This window comes from Daphnia carinata, chromosome 7 (genome assembly GCF_022539665.2).
Source record: "Daphnia carinata strain CSIRO-1 chromosome 7, CSIRO_AGI_Dcar_HiC_V3, whole genome shotgun sequence".
Classification (NCBI taxonomy): Eukaryota; Metazoa; Arthropoda; class Branchiopoda; order Diplostraca; family Daphniidae; genus Daphnia; species Daphnia carinata.
In genome coordinates, this window is record NC_081337.1 from 608066 (window position 1) to 631026 (window position 22961).

Genomic DNA, 22961 nt, shown 5'->3' on the forward strand with positions numbered 1-22961 from the left:
TAATTTTAACATTATAAGTTATTAAGCGAGAAATGTGTGAGTTGAAAATTATGGCGAGTAACGTTGTGTAAATGCATTATGGCGAGTACCTTTGTGTGTGAAATTATGGCGAGTACCGTTATGTTTTTGTCATGTGTGACACTGTTAGTCAGGAAAATAAAGCCGAGCTGGAAAGCTCTTAACAATATATATTTGATTTCTGGGTCGGCGACTCCGGTTCAAAGGACCAAATGTGGAATTTGTTCCACCGTCGGAGACTGTGACTCAGGAGATATGATTCTAGTGGGTGAGTTTATAAAGGCCTAGCCCTTTGTAAAGGGCCAGCGTATCTTGGGTGGCGTCTCAGTTTTGTGAGTTGCCGGGTGATTGATGTGGACGGTACCTTATGGGGGACGCGACCGTAAGCAGGACGGGCTTATGGGCCAGACACACGGCAGCACCAAAAGAGGAACCGTTGCTAGGAAAAGAATGGATTAGCAATGGAAAAACATAAGTACTTCCTCTTAGGATTTAGAGCTGAAGTCCTGGTGAAGTGGCGGCGGAAACGAGGTAGCGGTCGCGGATGGGAGACAGCTAACGGCGAGTGCGGGCAAGGCGGTGGTCGACGGCGAGCGGCGGACAAGGCGGCGGACGTCGACGAACGACGTGCACGACACAGCGAGGAGACAACAAAGAAAATACTAAGAGTGATTTACCAGACTTGTAGACGGTTTCGGTGTAAAAATGTGTATTACTGAGGCCTAAACGGCCCTTATATATACCCATACAAAAACCCATCGTTGACAGATTAATCAATTAATGTAAAATAAATTTCAACGCTGGCTCAGAGATCGCCGCTGATCTTCCTTTATTCTGGCCGCGGAATGACCCCTTCCTACGATACTGCAACTTCCCATACCCCAACGCTTGGAGGGATTTTCTTGCGGCTATCATCCCTTCTTCTTCCGTTGGTTTTTGGTGTCCAGTGCGGTCAACTATCACTAGAGACCGCTCTCCATATATATGTAGGGATAGTCAGCATATTACAATATCATATGCCGAACCCCCGGCCTCATATTGCCTGGCAAGCGACACCGATGCGTCTTCCTCCCGCCAGGTCTAAGTCTTTATGTCGTTGAACGGTTGGTCTATTCGTCTCCGCCCGCCGGAGCGGCAGTGGTTCCGCTTGCCGGAGATCTATACTCGGTCACCGTGGCTTCTTCCATATCTTGCCCCGGCTTCTTTACTCCTGTCTGGGGGTCGGACGTCAGAGTTTCTGACATAGTTCTGACCAGCGTGATTGAGACGAGACACTGCAATACGTATACTTTGCATACACCACAGAAAGACAGGAATCCACAGGATATTCTTCGTTCTTACTTCTTTACGGACGTGAACTGGAATTGCCGATCGAACTGGAGTATTTTTAAAGAACACAAAGACGTCGCCTTCAGTGAATCAGCATGGACAATCGTAACCAACATCGACCTCGGTCCAGTCGGAGCTGCAATATCGTACTTGCAACAAAGAATACTCCAGCAGCAGGCAGTAGCAGACAAATTGAAACAGAAAATCTCTCGACCCCTCAAATTAGCGTCACATGAATTAGCAGCAAGCTACATGGATTCTCGAAGGAGCCTGGAACACCAACCCTAGAAATTGACGTAGCATTATTGACGATGGTGGGTCAGCTCTCAAATGGCTTTTCGGTGTGTCAACACAGTAAGACCTAAAAGAACTAAACAATCAACAAACAAAAGTCCAACAGATTAAACTAAATCAAAAAGAAATTATCCGAATTATGGACAAACAAGCAACTGTCCTAAACAAATCACTGTGGGAATCAAGAGCCAATACCCAGTTAATTAGAGAGCTCTGATGCCAGTTCGCATCCCTACAAAGTGCAACAACAAGATTATTAGAATGGAATGCGGAGCTAGAAGAACATGACTTTGACTACTTCGAGTACTTCTGTTAGTTGGACTACACATTCGAGGCGATGAACCAAATCTTATTATGATTACATTAGCTGGCCGACAGCCTTGACATATGATTCAGCCTGTTGGCAAACAGACATTTTGCTCCAAAAATCGTATCCCCAGCGCGATTCAATGCAGTTTTCGAGAAAATTAATCAACAAATTACCCAGAGAATGGTCAATTTCGAGTGATGAGCTCTGGGTGGCTTATCGTGAATCCACAGTCACAGTGGCGGCGTTGGAACATCAATTCAGGATCTTCATCCAAATTCCTATCTTCGACCACGCTCAACAGTATACACTCTTTCAGATTGCCAACCTGCCGGGAGCTGTGGATAATGGAACACATAGTATCAGCTTTAGCAATTTACCAAAATTTCTTGCAGTAGACGCCGATCTCGAAACCTTCCTGGAATTGTCCAAGGACGTCCGGGAGTGCAGTAAACTAGGCCGCCCGTTATGTAAAATTCACACCAGGGTCAGCAAACGAAACGCTTGGAAATCCTGTGCCATAGCAGTGTTTATAAATGACCCACCCAGAATCAAGACGCAGTGTAGGGAGAAATTTACTGTTTGGCGAGGTCCAGCAGTCGTGCACATTGCAGCAAACCAATGGGCATTTTCGGCAACAAAACCGCACTCACGACAACGTACTCTTTTGCCCGCCTAATAGTGGACAACCACCACTAAAAACAAAAACACGTCAGCATGTCAGGAGTTGGAATATTTGAAATACCTTTAGGGTGTACGATCAGAACGGATTGGTTTTTCCGACTAGCATGGAAGGACATATAGAAGCCCCGAATATGCCACCGGCGGTGCTGCCATCTGTTAACATCTTCGCTCAAGATACGAATGGCAGCAGTAGCAGGAGACAGGTCGTCATCGAAATACCGCGAGAAAATACGACGTCAATCGACAGATCAGTGAGCTGCTTCAGAGAAACGATAATGCCAGGTTGATGAGATGACCGCAAAACAAATCCACAACCTCGTGACGAAAGCCGATATATTCCTATGAGTTGCTATAATGAGTCCTATAATCTCTATTTTATTATTAGGCATAGCAACAATATTTTTAGGTCACAAATCTTACTTGCCTTGCCGGAGACTAGCCGCTCACGAACAGCACGATGTGGCCAGGCTTCCACTCGGAGACCGCGGGAGGGATGAATTGGAGCTACAAACTCTATCAGCAAAAATGCATTCGATTTTTTTTTCTTCCGTGCACCATTATGTTTGTGTTATTTGTCGTTATACTACATTTTTAGTCTATAGTGCTCTCTAGTGTAGGAACAACGAAAAGGGTTGCGTTTAAAAATGTATTAAAAATTTTAAAAAATGATCCAAAAACATAAGGCTGGTAATTAAAGGCCTTCCTCTTCGTCCCACCAGGATCCGTAGTCTGCTAGGATTCCTTGTAGATGCTCCCCAAAACTCTGAAATGTAAGAACTGAGGAGGTAGAATACTCACAATCTTGCTTATGTTTTGCACTTTCGTGACGTCTGATATAATATTGGCCAGCATGTCTTGGGCTTGATTAAGTTTATGTTCTCATACTTGAGACCATTGCTGACCTTTGTTTGCAACAGTTCTGAGCATAAGTTTTGTGGATAATCTCCTCACATGGCTGCTGATGTTTCGCAGTTGATAAGGCATTCCCACATTTTTTTCTGTTGCTGTAAGATGCTGCTAGATGCAAGGTGCAAGATTGTCACGGTCAAGATGGAGTTGAACTCCAAGATCGAGCACCTGCGAACGGAGGTGGGTATTAGTAAGATTCAATATCGAGTGATGGAGGATCAGAGGAAGTGGCTGAAAAGGAGAAACGATATCCTGGTCAACCCTAGGCGCTACCAACTCGTCGCGACGTGTCCACCCTATTCCCTTTCAAGATGTTCGAGGCAAACGTACAACTTTGTAGAAGATGAATTACCATCGATGTATCTCAACGTGATCAACGGCAAGGGACATCGGTCTTCATGTTGCGACCCTACGGACGATGAAGAAACGTGATCGGAACGTCCACATGTCAATGGTAACGCCAATCATTCTCATGGTGGTTTTTGCAGCCGTCTACGACCATAGAACTTCGAGATCCAGCCTTTCGACGGTAACCGAAAGAGATATGCTCGATGCAAGGTTAAATTTCGGGCCTTGTATGAAAGTGAGTGTGAGGACTCTACGGTACTGTTTCATGCTGATGGAGCTGCTATCCGAACGTGGTGTGGGATCGTTTCGACGCAGTCTACTGCCGTGCAGAGATTATGGATCAAACATACGACGACCTTCTCCAGATACCACCACTGAAGAGCTTAGAAGCTGTCAGCTCCAAAACTTTTGCAAATCTCCATGGTTCAGTAGCGACTCGCTCCGAGTCGAAGTATGCTCATGAACTGAACAGCCTTACCACCCTAATTAAAACTGAAGCACAGTTAACGCCGTACCTAAAGAACAAGTAGAACGAGAAAAGGAAAGCAAGGGTAGAACTGAATATTCTTGACTTAGACGACTGGGTATTCTTGAAACACATGAGTAAACAAAGGGGAAAATGCATTCGAGTTTGACCAAACTCGACGTCTAAAGGTCTAAAATTCTATGAAGGAAGCCCGTCAAACGACTCACTGCACACCCTACATCGATCACAAATATTGACAATGGAAGATTCGAAATTGTCGGCATCATCATCTCCAGCAACAACGCTTCCAAGGAATCGACCAAAATTGGAGAAGATACCAGCCGAGAAGACAGGACGTTGGAGAGGCTTTGCATGCGACGGCAAGGCCCATAATCTTCCAAGTTGCACCGTTTTCACTCCTCTCAAGCCTCCGAAAAGTGCAGATTAAGTCTTCCAGTTCGGGATATGTTTTCTGCGTCTCTCCGGCAAATACGAACGCAAGATGTATCACAGAGACATCAGGTTGAAAGAAGTTGTGACCCATTGGACCATCAAATTGCAACAACGCTGTCTCGTACGATGGAGACACGTCAAACATTATGTCTTCAGTAGTAAATTTTGTCCTTTTGTCGCATGACGGAACAACAGGTTTGAAATCAAGCAACCCCACGACCTCGAAAATTGGAAGGTGACCGACCGGATTTGCCGAGCGACCCTGAAAAGTCTGAGTCCTGGACACACCTACGTGGTATTGATGTCATGACCGTTCAGTAATAGGTTGTAACCGTGCAAATAGGCCCGTCGATTTAGTGTGTTTGAGTAGTCAATCGCTCATTTGGCAATCGAGGAACTACACGAAGACCTAAACGAGTTAGCCAAGAATTTATGGCAACTCGAGGCCAAAGAAGTAGATGTAGAGCAGCTCCTTCCATTCGAAGATGATCTACGCGGGAAACGTATTCCCGAAACTTCAAGTGTTTGTCGGTATCAAGTCGGCTCAATGTGGAAAACTGACGAAGTAAACCTTCCGAACAACCGGTCGTCTGCCTTGTAGAGGTTCTACGCTCTCGAAAGACGTTTTCATTGGGACGCTGATTTCACTCGAAAATACGATGCAATGGTAAAGAAGCAAATCGCATGAAAAATGCCATACTTTTCACGGCTGAAGAGGTGGGAAGGAGACGAATAGACGGAGTATTTACGTTTCACGGGGTTGTGAGCCCGTCTAGTTCATTGTCCAAAGCTCGATTTCTATTCGATGGAGCTGCCCAAGTTCCGAGGCACGTCAAAATTTACTCGGGACCTAACTTATTCGTTAGCTTGTTCGGTGGGATCATCCGTTTTCGCCGTAACCCTTTACCAGTCGGGACGGGCATCGAGAAAAGGTTTCACCAGGTGAAAGTTCCCGAAGAAGACCAGGCAGCCTTCCGGTTTGTTTACTGGAAGCTTGGCAGTATTTCAGCCCCGTTCACGCACAAGATGGCCGCTCACCTATATGGAGCGATATCCTCGCCGACGACCTGTATGTTAGCCCTCAACCGAACGGCTGATGAGCATCGCGACCTGTATCCACAGGCAGCCGACAGTGTTGGGCGGAGTTTTTACGTTGACTCGTTATCATTCCTGTAGACGTATTTCTCTCTGTATTCATCATAAAATTATTAGTAAATCGAAGTCCATTACAAAAGATGAAGACTGGTTTGAAAATGATTCTGTGCGTCCCATCACCTCTACAGCAGCTGAAGATGAGTGACCTTCAAATTATTCCAAATTCTACTCGCAAAAAAGTAAGCTGGGTTGTAGTGAAAAGAATTTTTTTTTTTAAGAAAAATTCTTTCTAACATTATTTTGATCTCCAAGGAACCTTATGGCTGGTGAAGATTCTCACACCACCGATCTCAAATTCCCAGAGCAAATGTTTCAATAGACTGGTCTAGGAAGAAAAAGTGCAGCACTGATGTTGGAGTAGAAGTGCCTAGATAAGTGTGATGGAAAGGCAATTCCAACTATAATAAGTGCGGGTCCTCGCTCCGAATACAACATTCGTCGCTACGTTAAGGTGAGAAACAGATATTTGAATCTATTAAGATGTTTCGGTTCCGTAATCTTTTTTTTTTGGGGGGGGGGGTTGATGTAAAGAGGAAACATCCTCGGCGATGAGCAGAGTTTGATCAGGACGTTTTCTTGCTTAATGACAGCTTAACTTCAGTCAGAGCAACGGAGTCAAAACCTTCAGAGAACCGTCTGAAGCAAACCAAAGTGGCTACTGGCGAAGCAGGGCGTAAAGTGATTACTCTACAATCCACGGATGAAGCTATTGATTGATAAGATATTGGAGTGCCATGTGACGAAAAAACTTTTTATAACTCTAACTTATACGGCACCGCTTTAGTAATAGTTGGCTGTAGATGTACTTCCATTATACACGGTTGAGAAAAATGATTTTTGGAATTTACTGCAATTTTTCTCGCCAAAAAAATTAAATCAGTACGATGAAATTCTTCGGTAAAAAATTGCAGTTATGGTTCAAGGAACGCAAATTTAAAATGAAGAAAAGTTATATGACGGCTCATTTGTTAGTACGGCAGCCGACTGCTGGAGCAGCAGAGGAAGTCGTTTTTAGCAGTAACAGCCCATAGCCTTACAGCTGATTTAGAGCGACAGAATTTGTGCATGGTAATTCGTCGTATCAAAGGCGAACAGTAATACGATGTATTAGACAAGTTGCTAGAGGGCATCAACAACGAAGAATTGGAATTACGAAGTAACTAGCTGCGACTGTAACGGGCAGCGGAACAACTTCGTGAAAGATTTCCGGTTGTTAGGAAACACCTTATGTGCTTCCGATTCAATACCATCTGCTTTCCAAGGCAGTAATTCAACAACAAAGGATAATGTAACTCCGTTAGAAAAATTTGGAAGAAAAGAATTAAGACTGTGAGGACGAAGCAGTTTCCACGGAGGACAGTGATCCAGAGAACGAGCAGTTCCAAAGCGAACTTTCCAAGAAATTAAATAACGACGAGAGCCAAAAAATGAAGAAAGGATTTTCTCAAATCCCTGCGGCCCAAAGAACCACGAAACGACGAAGAGATCGAGGAATTTTTAGCGGATCTATCTTCATCCTTTGATAGCCTCTCTAAATATTCTATCTTTGAAAAATATTTTTAAGATGCAAACTGCTCTTCCGCCATCCGCAGCAGTGGAACGTCTCGTTAGTGCAGGGGGATCAATATTTAGACCAACCAGGAGCCGCCTAAGCGATAAAAATTTTGAAATGATTTTGTTCCTTAAAATGAACAGGTGGAATTAAAAGGACATGAATTTTCTAAGAATGTGGTGTCTTTAACAATTCTTGGAGGTTGAAGAAGCGCCAGCGCGTGCGCTCTTTTCAACAAATCCCAAACACGAGTGCGCTCAGTAATGGGCTGAAGAGCGCGGAGTTCATTTTTTTATGGTGAGAAACACATGTTAACGTTCAAGATCAGAAAGTCTTGTGGCAATGACGTGCTCACCAAGAGGTCCGTCTTGCGCATCATCTCTATTGTCTACGATCTGTGGGATTCTTCAGTCCTGTTATCATCCTAGTATAGTCTTTACTGTGACACTGGTCCAAATAACTTGGACAATTTGAGTTCTTGTCAGTGCCGAAATGTTTTTGATTCCAACCTAGACATTGGACAAAGCAGCATCTTCACGTGTTTACGAATGCAAGTTTCATAGGCTTCCGAGCTGTAGCCCACTTCCATACCGTCTTAGAATACCAGTCGAAAAATGTCATTTATCATGAAAAAAAACACACGTTAGCCCAGAAAAAGGCCTGATGATTCCCAGGCTAGAGCTACAGGCTGTGGTAGAGGATCTAAATGTACCCCTGATAAATTTTCGAGAGCTAGAAAGCGATTTACGGCAAGTAACCTCTACACGGGCTCACAAACTCTGCGTCCGTATTCAATAGTATTGGAAAAATGCTCCGAAACACAGGCCGGCGCCAATAGCGCCATGTTTCTGTAGTTGCCAATCCGCAGATCTCTGCAGTTGTGGTATCGGGACAAAGGGCGTCGACGATTTGGTCCAATTCCACGAAGGGCCCCACTTCCTGAGTCCTGATCATCGGAATGGTCCACTTGTGAAGAGATAAAAAAAAGGAGAAAAACGGAACGTGAATGTGATTCGTGTTTTGGCTGTCAAAACCGAAGATGAAAATCACGTAATAGATCGATGTGTAACCCATTTTTCTGTCGGTTGAAGCTCCAACGAATTTTAGCCTAGAGTTGAAGATCCGCCTACATACGCACTAGAATTCGTGGTGACAAGCTAACTGTCGGAGAGCTGACGGCTGATGAAATGTTAACGTTGCTAGTGCTGTGCATCAAACGTGTACAAGTATTTGCCTTCGCTGAAGAAACTTACGCCATACAGTAAGAATTTGGGCTTGCTGCGATTGCGATACTGCTCCCACCCGACCAGCTCATAACATAACGAATAGTCTGGGATCATCACACGATATATCTTCACGTAAGGCTGAGAGATTGCTGACCGGTCTCTGTTCACTTTATTGGATACTCGCGGGACGTTAAGTGGAAAAATCCGCCATTAACATGTCAATAACTTTTGTGTTGAATCTCCAGCAATGGCCTTTCCATAAATTCTACCATGTTCCCCATTTACTGCAGCAGAAAAGCAGAAGCTAGCAGAAAAAAAAGATATTATAATTATGTGCACGCGGTTACTGTTCATACAATTCAAATTCTTGTTCGTTTCAAATCAACGGCTGTTTTTAGCCCTTTCTTGCTTGGCTTTGGCAAGAGTTTTGCGTGCACCAACCATCATGTACATGCGCAAATTCATGATTCCTATCTGCCGTACAAATATAGAAATGAAAATAGCCGAACTGTAAAATAGTAAAATATAGAGTTAGCTAAAGCTGCATTTGTTTTGAAATGAGAACAGTTAGTTAATATGTATCAAAGCGTACTTTTTTGTTATATTTTCACTCAAGTTTTAACTAAAGCAGAAAGGGAAAAGAACTTGTTCGTTACATACACAGTCTACTTCGACATGAAAATTCAATAGTATCATGTAGAAAATGCTAAAAACACTGCCCTAATAGAACTCTGTCGTCACAGGAACATCGTTAAGATTTCCTTCGCATCCGAGCTGGATATCATTTCGATGTACGACAGATATCACAGGGAGTTGCTAGTGTAAGGACTCCCGATAAACTTTAAAGTTAAATAAGTTAGTTAGAATATTCCATGTATTATTCATGTTGTTTCCCCCCTCCGCCTCCCCACTGACCCTCTTTTCTCTTGTTTCGTTTTTTATTACCTTCTTCCGGACAACAGGGTGTCAACGACAGCACATTTATCAGTTGACCTCGCTTCTCGTGTGACACTTCTGTTTCTTTTTTAGGACCCCACGCCAAACTTTAGCGTCCCCACGCTAACTTTAGCGTCCTCAAGCTAAAAGCGCGGTATAAAACCCACATCCGAGCTGTGCTTTTTTTTAGTCCTCACTTAGTTTTTCCCTCGTATAGTCGTGCGGTAGTGTCTTAGTGTATTAGTTTTTACCTTGTGCCAAGTGTTTGTGTAACTCCGAACTGTTGAGACGAAATACACTGTGCCCAAACGCCCGCAGCTGCCGTATTTCTTGATTCACCCCTACAAGCGACTAGCCGAGACGACGACGCGTACCGACGTCGCCCTCGTTCTTCCGACATCGCGCCGCAGTACCTTTGACCCTGTCCAGAGCCATGGCTCCCACGTAAGTACCCTCGAACCCTAATTCTTCCTATCTTTCCTAAACTGTCACGTTGGCTGCCGGATCCTAACCCCAAAAAACTGTGCACCACCCACTAGAACCAGAATAATAGCTTTAAGAAATTAACCTGACTGTCGTCAGTATTGTGTGTGCGCGAATCCCCCAGTCCGTCAAACGTAACCGGGTCCCGATTATTGCACTAGTGTCCCCTCTTAGGGTCATCAAGGACGTCCAATGGATATCATTTCCTGGACGTCCCTTGTTGGTCCATATATGTATGTCCTCGAAATGTCCATGTACGGATATCCCTGTACCGTCCAGATCAAGTAATATAAGGATATCGCGCATATTTTTACAGACATTAATCGGACATAGAACGGACCTTCCGTTCTTTTTAATGAAATGAATAATTAATAAACGTAACGAAACACTTGTTTATTGTGCAATTTCTTTTGCAGTATTGAAAAAAGACAATGAATGTTATTCCAGTAACACGTTTAATGGTAACTGAAAACAAAGGTCTGCGTTCAAAAATTCCAGCAGCATGACTGGATATACTCGATAGGGCTACCTGCTAGCACTAAGTCACGGTGTCATCAGTCTTTTTAGTATCATGATTTCACAGGAACATCACGACTGGCGTCAAGTCTTCTTTGTTATGTCCAATTTAGTGGATGTGAACCAAAATCAATTCTTTTTCGTTTCACATCCTCTCAAATATAGGAGATATTAGTTAGGGCTTATAAAAAACTGTTTAAGATTCTTATCAACGTCTTAATCGAGAGGTTGATCAATCTGGAATGCTTCCCCTTCGTCTGGTGGTTCGCCGTTCGGATTGGCAGCTTCAACTGCCTCTTCTGACCTCTCTTGCTCTGGAGCTTTATTCGTGAAATTCTTGGTTTCCCATTCCAGCTTAATATGTTTGGCATTCCGAAATTGTAGAACCACTTTTACACCCTCTACAAAAAACTGATGCTTACAACCATTAAAATAATCTTAATTACGTGAATCCACCGAAGATTGCACTAGTAATCAGCGATTTTTCGAGTCCGTGTTTGCGAGTTCTATTGCGCAATTTTTCCTCCCAATTAGATCCAGCTCTGACTTGAGAGAAAAAACTTTACTCCAAGCGGATTTCATGGCGTCTGATAAAGACAACCCCCCTCCCCCAAGGCCACGGATTAATGCGACCTGACGTGAATAATAAATTACATGACATAACTAATAGTGCAATTTTTAAAATTAAATGATTTGCCACATACCTTTTTATAATATTGTTCTTTATCTGCCAAGCTTTCCTCGAACGGTTGAATCGGTCCAATAGCCAATAAAGGAATTAGTTAGTGCTCGGATTTGGTAGTTGCAAGCACCTTGCAATTGTTCCATATTATCTAACTGATTTCGATTGCAGTTAGTTTGGACATTAAAGCATTTTGCGTTTCTTGATTATTCGCTTACTCGCGCACTATCTTCGCTAGTGTGTCCGTAACCTTCACGTTTTCGTCCTAATTTGCCGCTTGCTCTATGTATGATGAAATCGTTGGACTAAAGCGTGTAACACAACGCTGAACTTGCATCACCATAGCAGCAGGCCTGCTGCTAAACGATTCGACCTTCCGCTTTTGTATAAAATGTTCTCTAAAAAACCTGTAGAATCAGTTGTTTTCCCTAGTCGACGTGAGCAAGTATTCTGTACTAAGTGTGTGTGTCCTTCAATAAAACTTTATTACCCTGACACCTGTGTTATCACTATTCCGCCACCCGTCGCCGCTTCCTACCATGAGCCCACTGTAAGTAAACCAATACTCCTATCTATCTTTATTTTGTATTGCTTACTCTCCACAAATCGTGGCCAAGCTTTACAGTATCAAGAAATTTCGTCGGGATGTTTGCGATTACCTCTGGCTTTTCCGATTCAATCGAATTCATGGACATACCTCCGTTACTGTCCTGGTATCGGTTATTGCATCCTTCGCAATACTACAAATAGTTAATATTTCATACATAAAAACATGTTGTTTATCCATTTCTCTATCGTTTGCAAAAAAATTATTTTAGGACCATTATTTTGTGGCGAAATTGTATTTTTACCAAAAGACTTTTTTGGGGGCTGGTTGGGACAGCAGATGTGCCTGAAATGGGACAGTAGTGGGTGGGGTTAAGGGCGGAGCTACAAAAATAGTACTCTACTAATTAGTAAAAAAATTACCTATTATTAAATTTATTGTTTTAAATAAAATTTCCAAAATGTTTTTAACGTTACCCACGTCACCTAAGAGGTTTTTTCACAGAATATTAGCAACCAAATATCGATTTTAGTAATCGATTTCCTAAGCCCGGTCCCTTCATTTTTTCCCTATCATTTTATAAGGAATTTCTTATGCTATAAGGAAAATTATTCATTTACATCTTATTGACAAATAAAAGTTTTCTAAAATAAAGAGTTCATTTAGTAGTATCCTGCTGATTTATTACAATTTTTTTAATGTATTTTATAAGTATAAACTGAGGCTGTCCCACATTACCCACCCTGGTGTCCCATTTCACCCAACACCACAGGCTTCTCCCTCAAATTTTTCAGAACTTTAAAATTCTGTAGACGGTACATAATTTCTTGTAAAATTCTGAAAAAATTCATGGAGGTAAAGGAAGAGGGGGGCAATATATTAAGCCAATCGAAAAGAAAATTGAGTAATTTGTGTCGAAGATATGAACGAAAAACAAAACATGTCCCAACACACCACAGTCTCCCCCACCACCAGGTCCACCCGCAAAGAACTGATGGTTTGCAGCTAACGCAAGTTACTTTCGACTGACATCATGATTCGGTCGAAGATCACTTGCTATTCCATGTTCAGCTGGGCAAATATTAGTTCTCGTCTTCTCTTCTTCTGAGTACGCTCTTCATCCGAGCCTTATCCTCTTTATCTCAATCAGCCGTTTACTCATTTGAAAATCAGTGGCTGCCAATTGGAATTCTTCGATTGTGACCATTCTCAACGCATTTTGAATGCATTTTATTGCAAAATTTTCGTAATTTCATCTTCATGACCACGTCTAATAAAATTTTTCACGAGACGGTGCAGGTTGTTTTCGAACAGTATTACTCGAACGCTGGTTGGAGAGCAACGAACGCGAAAATTTACAAACAAATGCCTTAATTCAATGGGCATTTCAAATTCGACTGCTTTGCCATTACCGTTCCCAGACACTACCATCAACCAGCAATTTTTTGCTATAAAGGCTTCTCTGAGTGCCGGATTCTGGATACCGATGACCATCCTCAAGTATGCAACCCTGGCTGCATCATGGACGTTGGTAAATGGTAAATAAAGACAGCGCTTTTCAACCTTTTTGACTTGAATAACGGCGGCTGAATGATAACAAGGTGGATACTTTAAATGCTCCCAAAGGCTTCAGGTGCACTTACATGTCTCATGACCAAGGACGTTGTTATTTCATCCTATTCAATACGTTCGCGACCTTCTTGATTTTCTCTTATCTATATTTGCACAACCATGTTCTTAGTGCATGAACCTGAAAATATACTGTACGGTGGTAATGTGCGCGCAAAGCTCCAGATCAATGCGTGAATTGAATTTCAGTTACACCTAAGTGTTGCAAGAGACGACCAGGCTTTATCCACACAGTGACTGCTGTTGCTGTTGTTGAGCGAGTAGCTGCGACCGGTTATTCAACTTCGATAAGTGAGATATCCATTTCCGTTTAAGACCGGTACTTCCGTAAATGGTTTTGGGAAAGATTTTGTGCACATGTCACCATCCGTTCAAGGAAATTGCGATTAATGTCTTTTCCGCATGGATCCTGAATTAGGTTACTCATAACAATCTTGTTAAGTTTTGGTTCGCATCTAGATCAGAAATTTAGGCCCAAATCGTCTTGTTTGTATCATCTTTGGTTGTTGAAACCTCACTGACATCTACCCACATCAGCAGATGGGCATAGGGAAGACCCCGCTTTTGTAATTCGATGACACTAACTCTCGGAACAACAATCTCCAAAATCTGACGTTCTTAAATGTCCTTTATTAGTTCGTTCAGTTTAAGCTGATAAACCCTTTAAACAATATCTGGCCTATTCGGCGGCATTTGATAAACTGTTCTCGATATGCGTTATGCGATAGATAACACATTTATGTTATCTACAACTGAATAATGTTGTTTCTTATAACGCTAAATTGTATTTATAATTGTTTATTCTAAAATGGTAAAGGTTATTTTATATGAAGACGGTAGATCTGTAGTGGTAGATATAACAGATAATGCTTTTTACTTTTAAGAGGCACTGTCAGGCTCTTCATTGCAAACCGGCCCCCAATACAGCAACCTGCCAGTAGCGAAGATGTTACCTCCCAAAGTGCTATTTCTACTACAGAATTCCAAAATGTCTTACTGCTCCTTGTCAATCCCACGTTGGGAAACCAAAGCTCTCCAGTATTGGGTAATAAACAAAACTAGGTTAAAACTTTACTTTTCCAAGTGTTCATATTTTTTTACTTAAAGCCTATAGATAATGTGTTCACGGTACATGCAGAACGAGCATATACTTCATCATGGCTATCGTGGCTATCATTAATCAGTTTGGGTGGGTACGAAACATAGCATAAGATTATTGGATCGTATTATTATGAAAACAAATAACTGTAGGTAAGGCAGGTTGTATTGTGGTTTACAGGTAATAGGCAAGTTTTACACAAATTACAATAGCATTTATAACAAAAAAAAATCCTCTATTAGTATTGTGTATGGCCTCCTTTTGCATCGATCACGGCCTGGCATCGCCTACACATACTGCAAACGGATTTGCACAGTGTCTCACTTGCAATAGAATGTCACGCATTGCGTAACACATTGAACAAATTAGCCGCTGATGTTCTGGGAATTTTTGAAGTCATGGAATCAGCAGTTCCCAGTCATTAAGCAGTTCCTAGACCTGCTCGATTGGATTAAGATCTGAGCTTTGCTATAGCCAGACCATATGTTGCCTGATACCTTATGGTAAAAGTTTAAGCCAAAATGAATAATTACTTATACTATCCCAACATGGCTTAAGTATAAATTGTGTAGTTATAAAACGGAGAACTCACATAACAACACCCGTGCAGTTTCATAATACCTTTCGCTTTTTTCTCTGCAAATATCCCCTGCACAGTTTTGTAGCGTGTTTCGGGTCGTTGTCTTCCTGGAAGACGAAACCTAGCCCCATTAAGGAAAGCCCTGCTGGAATAGCCTGATGGATAAGGATATTATGCTGTAATGTCCTGTGTTCTAATACCACGGTAACTAGTCGGATGCCGATGATAGAATGTAGATTAGGCAGATTGGTTGTGCCCATGCTCCTCGGCTGGCTGTGACGCACTATATTTCTTCTCCAGTCCCCCACATAGCAACAGCGCTATCTGGTGGCTGTATCAATCATTACATATGGTAGACTTTTTGTCAATGACTATATTAGTGACTATTTGATGACTATTTGTGTCAAGGACTATATTAGCCTTGCGAAGCAAGACATTTAACATCCAACCCTTCCGTTTTACATACCAAACTTCTGTATCACTTTTCGGATGCTTGTTTTCGATACTAGATGTTTCCTCCCTGAATTGAGTTCTTGCGTGATTTCGGTGGCAGTCTTCCTTCGGTTTCTTCCTAAAAGAGACACGATATATCTTTTGTTACGCTCTCTTAATACACTGTATCTTCAACGCCCGGTCTATTCAAAGTTCGATTGGTTTCGGACAAGCGGCAGATTTTGTCATGTGCTGTACTGACACTACAACCAATAACTCGCAATGGCTCTAAACGAAGAGCCATTACCACGCATAGCAAAAAAAAATTTCCTTTCACTAATGGACAATTCGTTCCTGCTCGTTGCCATTTTTGCGCCTTTCATTAGCGATAATAAACATCTACAACTAAATATTATTTACATGAAGACACCAAAATCAAAACTAACCAAAAAAAAAAACAAAAACCTGGTGAATTCAGCGTCTCAAGTGGGAGTAAGATTAACTTGTTTTGACGGGGAAAAACTAGTATCGTCTTCACTTTAAAAAATTCCCTTTCCTAATATAGTTAATATTAAGTTATAGCACTAAAAAGCGATATAGTTTAATGAATATCCTATCAGTTAGTGTAATTATGGGGTCTAGAAAACACCTCCTTCTATAACAAAAAAAGTTTTCAAAAAATGACGTAGTGCCATTAGGAATCCCATTAGCTAAACGCGGTGTTCGGGTATTTGATGATTAGCATGTTAGTCAAAAAGTCTTATAGATAGAAAATGTTTTAAAAAATATGCTGGATGGCGCACTACTTAATTAATATCAGGACAAAACTATATTTTTTTGTCGTCATTTTTACTGGTCCTTTTTTACGTTTGCGTAAGCACTCCTATCGCCATAAGACACCGGGTAGAAAAGCCCCAAAAACTCTTGGTGTTCGGGTTATAGTCCGCTTTTGGCTAAATAATACACACACAACTTTTCAACGAAGCCTCCGGAATCGGTTCTTCATTTCCTGCTGGTAACCATCTGTTTAAGCTTGTCTCTTATATAACTTGCTTGTTCTCTAGCTGCCCGTCGCTTTCGGCCGTCATTATCTACCCGGCTGGAACCCAGTCCTGTTGAACAGTTGCGCCTGTCTGCCGGAGGCCTGTCAGTGTGTGCCCGTCGCTTTTGCTGCCATTCTACTCCAGGACCACCTTCGCATTTTGCAAGTAATTCTTGTCATTATTCATTTCCGTTTTCTTGCCCGCATTGGACGTATGTGACCGCGTCAATAACCGTTACACTCCACCGATATATCGTTGAAACTCGGTATTGGTTCTAGCGAGACTACACATCGAAGTGACCAGCCTTGCACGGATCACCCCCGCCCGTCGCCATACGCTGGGCTCGTCTAGACTCCAGGCCACTATTTTACACTGAGTCGGTAGTCTCCGACAATTGAATTTTGCACCCAAGGAAAACTTCAGATACGCTGGGATCATCGATTTTAGACTCATTACTTGACATTTCATCGGTGGCAATTGACGGTTGGATCTACGGCCAAACGCGATACAGATACGCTGGGAACTACTCTCCCAAGCCCACTACGTTACACTAAGTCGGCAGTCTCCGACATTGGGACTGATATGCGATTACTATCATGTGACCAAGACGCATATTCCAAATGGTGGTCTTTCGAACAAAATATAGTAAAAATCCGTGCATTTTTTAGTGTCGGGCCGCATATTAAATCAACACCAGCAGGCGGTCTTCGCTCGATTCCAGCACCTGATAACACCGAAGCCAGGGCCTACTAGCGCTGGAAGGAGTCGGAGAAGACGAAAACCAACGGCGTATTCCGAAAGCTACGCATCCCCGAGCCCTTTCCAGAACAACGCCCGAGCCGGTTGGTGTGGAAAAAGAATAGGCTTAGCCCCTATATCAGGCCGATGCCTCAGGCCCTTGACTCGCCAGCTCAGTTCTTAAGCGAACAAGGGAGAGCTCATCTGGCGGCTCTAACCAAAGTCAGGGAGTCGCATTCATCAGTCATAACAGCGACCCAGAAGGCAGCCGAGGAGGCCGAAGCGCACGCCCGGTTCCTATTGGAGACAAGCAAGTTGAGGCGAGACAAAGAAGAACTTCACGAAGGGAGCAAGCATTGGAGAGGTCGAGAGGCATAACAGAAAAATATACACTCCCAGTGCCCGTTCCATCACCGATCACAACGGCGCTAGCCCAGGATATAAAAGACTTCACAGTCCCGCAACCAGCGTCTTCAAAGGAACCGAAAATGGTGCCGGCCAAAACGGCGAAATCGACGGGGGCAGAGACGCCCAAAAAGTAGAAGAATGTTAACCCGGAAGATAGGGTGAGTAAGCAGTTGGCAAAGCGTCTGGCTTAGACAGGATTTGTATCATCGGCCGACGAGGACGTGATATTAAAGTCACTTTACTCGGCTTAAAATTTGTTTTCTATTTATGTTGTTGTTGTATAATCCCCTTGTTGGAAAAAAAGTGAAAACAGACAAAAACCCCTTTTCAGTGAGAAAATGTCAGTTCCGGCAAGAAATACGAGGCAAGCGGCCGCCTGTATAGAAGTACCGCGCGACTTTAATATGGAAGACCGGATAGCGGTGATAGTCGAGAAGTTTGAGAAAGTACGACAAGCGTTTCGGACGAACGAAGCTGCCCTGAGTGACATAAACAAATGCATTGGCACGTTGGAAAAAAAATCGACGAGAAAATAGCGAGCATGGCGGGAAGAATCAAGGAGCTAGAAGGCAAGTTTGCGGGCCAGGAAGATATTGAAGAAAACTGGCCGCAATAACGGAGATGGTGAAACAGATAGATGAGAGGAGCATTGGGGCGTTGAATTCAGACCTGGAGACCTACATAAAAGGTTTATCGGACCTAACGGAGATAAAACAGAAGGCACCGAAGTTGCATCTATTCTGTGACGCAAGTGATGATGCGTACAGCGTAGCAGCATACGTTGAGAACGGAGAGGAGACGAGATTGCTGTGCAGTCAAAAACAAGAATGGCATCGGGAAAGAAGAAAAAGCACAGGACGTGACGCAGTGAAGCACGTCGATGCAGAGAGAGTGGTATGAGAATCACAGTGCGCTACGCACAATAATAAGGATATGAGCGACAATCAGAAGGGCAACGGGCAGATTTAAAGGCCATGCGAGCCCCGACCCACCAGAACCAGAGGTGTCAAATGGAATGAACAAAAAGAGGTACAGCATACTGTCAGTAGGCGAGAGAGGGGAAGCTGAACTAGACATATGGCGAAGGATGCAGCAAGAGGCGTTCCCTGATGCCATATCGGTCGTAAGAGAAAACATGCCTTGGAGAAATGAAAAACTCAGGAAATCTGGGATGAGAGGAACGGGCTGATCAATTGCAAGGGATGGCAAGAAAATTGGCTGAGGCTTAATGGCAAGGAGGCAGTGATATTGCTGCCAGACAGCCACAGTTTAACGCCCTCTTTACGTGTAGGTAACGAGAGCAGTGCATTTGGAAGTGACCACGGACATGGAGACGGCATCCTGCATTTCATCCTTAATGGATGAAATCATTCGAATTTGTGGTTTTCATTAGGTTTTGGTTTAAAACCTTAAAGACCGTCAACTATATTAGCATATTCCTTCTTAAAAGTAGCATTAATTTGGATTTTGAATAGCGGTTGACTAATTGCTAAGAACATTTGAAGCGCATTCGCTCATCAGGCGGAAACATTTTTATGAAGTCAAATGTATTGCACAAAACCTCTCATGGATCGTCGCAATTTCTTTTTGGTGATTTGTTGAAACGACAAAACATGCGATCTAGTCTGGTTTAACCCAGTTAATTAAAATTAAGAAGACTTGTTTGAGGAAATTTGCCATTTTTCAACCATCCGAAAGATTGGCGGTGAAATAGGACTGAAAATATCCAGTCTTATTTCTATAGGAGAAATAGGACTGACTTTTAAAATATTTTAGGACAGTCCTATTTCTCTATGGCATCAGTCCTACTTGTCCACGACATTGGTCCTATTTCTCCTTCGATATAGACCTATTTCTTTTACTTTGTTCCAATAGGAACGATAAGCCTCCAATCCGGTTTGCCAAGTATTGCATAAGAGCGTCGGCTTAAATCCATTTTCCTTTATAAAAACCGATGGTGTCAACTCATTAGTTAAATGGTTCACAAAACTTTTTTTCTTCTAATTCTATTTTAATTAAAATTGCAGAATATGAACTATATTGTATTTAATAGAGTTCATTTAACAAAATACTTTTACACATACTACAGAAATATTTATTACTTTTTACTAATTTTTGTGGTCATAACCAATTTTTCTAATTGCATTAATGTTTTACTATTTCATACTATCATTACATAATATATAGCTCTTAAATATTCTGATTTTGATCTAATAGTATTTTATTAAATGAACTCTATTAGATACAGCATAATTCATGTTCCCCAGCAATTTAAATTAAAATAGGATAAAAAATAAATGTTTTGTGAACCATTTAACTAATGAGGTAACGCCATTGGTCTTTCGAAAGGAAGAAGGACGAGGAAAAATCCGACGCTCTTACGCAATACATTGCCTACCGGATTGGAGGCGCATCGTTCCTATTGGAACAAAGTAAAAGGAATAGGACTATCTCGAAGGAGACTTAGGACTAATGCCGTGTACAAATAGGACTGTCCAAAAATATTTTAAAAGTCAGTCCTATTTCTCCTGGAAATTTTCAGTCCTATTTCGTTTCAGTCCTATTTCACCGGCTACCATCCGAAAGACACTTCTAACGGTGTGAGACTTTTAGATCTTCTAAATAGTATTAATTTCGAAGACCCTCAGTCATTTTTTCCCCAAGTCTGATATTTTGCTTCAGCTTTTTTTTACTTTACTATTCTCTGTTGCGGAAAGGGAGAGATCTTTATGAGATCTTCCATGGGCCCATACCGTCTGTTCCTTGATGATTCTATCGATCGACTACAAGTTTTCGAAGAAAGTTTCCTACGAGGAAGTGATCTGCAATTCGCAGAAAGAAAGGCAGTTTGCTCGTGAGCGTTTATACTTGCCTTTGAATCTATTCTATGTTCTGTTTTTAAGGTACATTCATGAGTCTAATTGTGCAACGCTTTTAATTGTGTTTTATTATGCCTACGATTAGAAAAGTTGCATTGATTCGGATGAAATACTTTTTGAACACAGCCTAACTAAGAAACGAAACTCAAGGATGTATAAATTTTATTATGATGCTATTTTCCCATTTCTTTTAAACCATAATCTCATTTGGACTTGTTAGAAAATGGGGTATCTGTGTATAATCTCTACAGGGCATCAAAAATGTTCTATGTGCGCCTGTTTAGTAGTCCAACTAATAAAGTAATAAAGAAAAAGAGCCAGAGCCCAATCAAAGCCTATTATCTCTGCCAATCCAACTCTTAAAGTGGCAAGAAAAGTGTTTAAAAATCGCTGACATGAAAATTCACTTTTCGCTAGCTCGAGAGTCCTATTGGAACTGGCATGGGATTCTTTCGCTGCATGCTATGGAACTCGTAGGGTTAAGCAATACACCGTTGTGGCGGTCAAACATCAAGAATCAATAGTCGAAATGTCGGCAGGCAAATGTCCTATCGCCGCGAACCACTTGTCCAAGTGTCGAGGATCAACAGTCATAGAGCTGAAACCCTGGAGTCCTTGTCAACTAGCCCTAAAGACTCCCATTCTAGTACCATACGTGAATTGCTTAAACCTTTGACTCCAAAAATTAGAATTAATCAGTTTATGAAAAGAAAAACTTAAGTTTTTGCGTGACTATTTTTAGCTTGTTTTAAAAAATTTAAAGTTATAAGTGTCAACTAGATTTAAACGACGATTACATTTCTCCATAGAAGCCAAGGCAGAAGTCCAGATAAACGGGGTAAAAAGCGGGATAACCGGCTTCTGGAACCGGGTATTGGAGCTTGTTTTTAGAACCGGGTCGTAGAACCGGGTCTGGGATCTGGGTGAAGACCTGATTTAGCGAAAGCATCATCTTGGAAGGCTGACACCATGTTGGACTATTTTTGGCCTTGACCCGGTTTTGATCTGATTACCCTTAGGTTGAAAAACGAAAGACCTGCGATCTGGAAGAACCGCACTGAAAATCAAAATGAACCGTCAGATTGCAGTAAATGCTACCCGATAGACGCCCGACTCTGTCTGGTGTCTCCTCTTGTATGTATGGGTAGGTGAAAGGAAACGATTGCGTTCACCACCGCATGAGGGATACGTTCTGATCCGGGGAAATAAACAGATGTGTTTCTGTGCACAGATTAATAAAACTTCGTTGGCAACAGTCGAAGTTTGTGTTGTACTAGCAGACAGTAAATGTTTAGCATATTTTTTTTTTAATAGTGGAAACGCTAGTCCATGCAGTTAAAGTTATCACAATACCTTACACTATTACCATTTACGTTTGGCATCCGGATCAGCTATGGCCCTCCTACGTACATATCTGTTAACAAATCGTATTTCAGTATGAAATTTTCCGTAAAAATTCAATAAGTCATTTGACACTTCATCTTACTACATTAGGCCCAACTAGTTGTACGGACACAACATCGGGGAAAGCGTGATAACGTTCCTGAAGGAAATGCTGTATCGCAGTTTCATGCTTCAACTAATCAGCCAGAAAAAGGCAAAATATATGATAAAAAACCATTCAAGTTTATGTGTGAAAAGGGTAAAACTTACATGTGGTGTTCTTGTGGTCATAGCAAAACACAGGTAACAATAATTTATACATCCTAGCATTCAATACGACTCAATAACTTTTATGTCACAGCCCTTTTGTGATGGAACACACAAGAGCCCATTCCTTAACATCAAACTAAGACCAGTTAGGTTTGTCCCTGAAGAAACCAAAGAGTATTGGTTCTGCAATTGCAAGCAAACAAATAGTCGCCCATTTTGTGATGGAACTCACAGAAATGAAGTATGATTGATGAACGTGGCAGGTATGAGGTAAACTGCTCTGCTGCCACATAACTAACAGCCTATATGTGTAATACAAAAGTAAATAGTGAAATAAAATGGCCCTGAACATGTCACTATAAAGTCCCATTTGCTCTTTCCAGGTTGATGACCATCATTGTCATATTTAACGTGCTGAATGAATTTTTTTCTTATAGCCTTAATATTATTCATGAAAAACGCTGTAAAAAAAAACCCACGTATAGTCGTAATATAGTTAAAATCTTCGATTGTTCAACAAGAAGATCTTGGCCTAAGTAACAGACGCAATTTACGAAACCCGGTAATGGAACGTTGCCCTCTGAAAACCCGGATA

General features: G+C 42.0%; 1 protein-coding gene across 1 annotated transcript; it reads left to right on the forward strand.

Moving 5' to 3' along the window:
- The first annotated feature begins 21985 nt into the window (after positions 1-21985).
- LOC130698740 (CDGSH iron-sulfur domain-containing protein 3, mitochondrial-like) lies at positions 21986-22722 on the forward strand. The gene is made up of 3 exons (XM_057521429.2): positions 21986-22148; positions 22208-22399; positions 22458-22722. Exons 1-3 carry the CDS (start codon positions 22107-22109, stop codon positions 22611-22613), a joined length of 390 nt encoding a protein of 129 aa, XP_057377412.1. The 5' UTR covers positions 21986-22106; the 3' UTR covers positions 22614-22722.
- Positions 22723-22961: the final 239 nt, after the last annotated feature.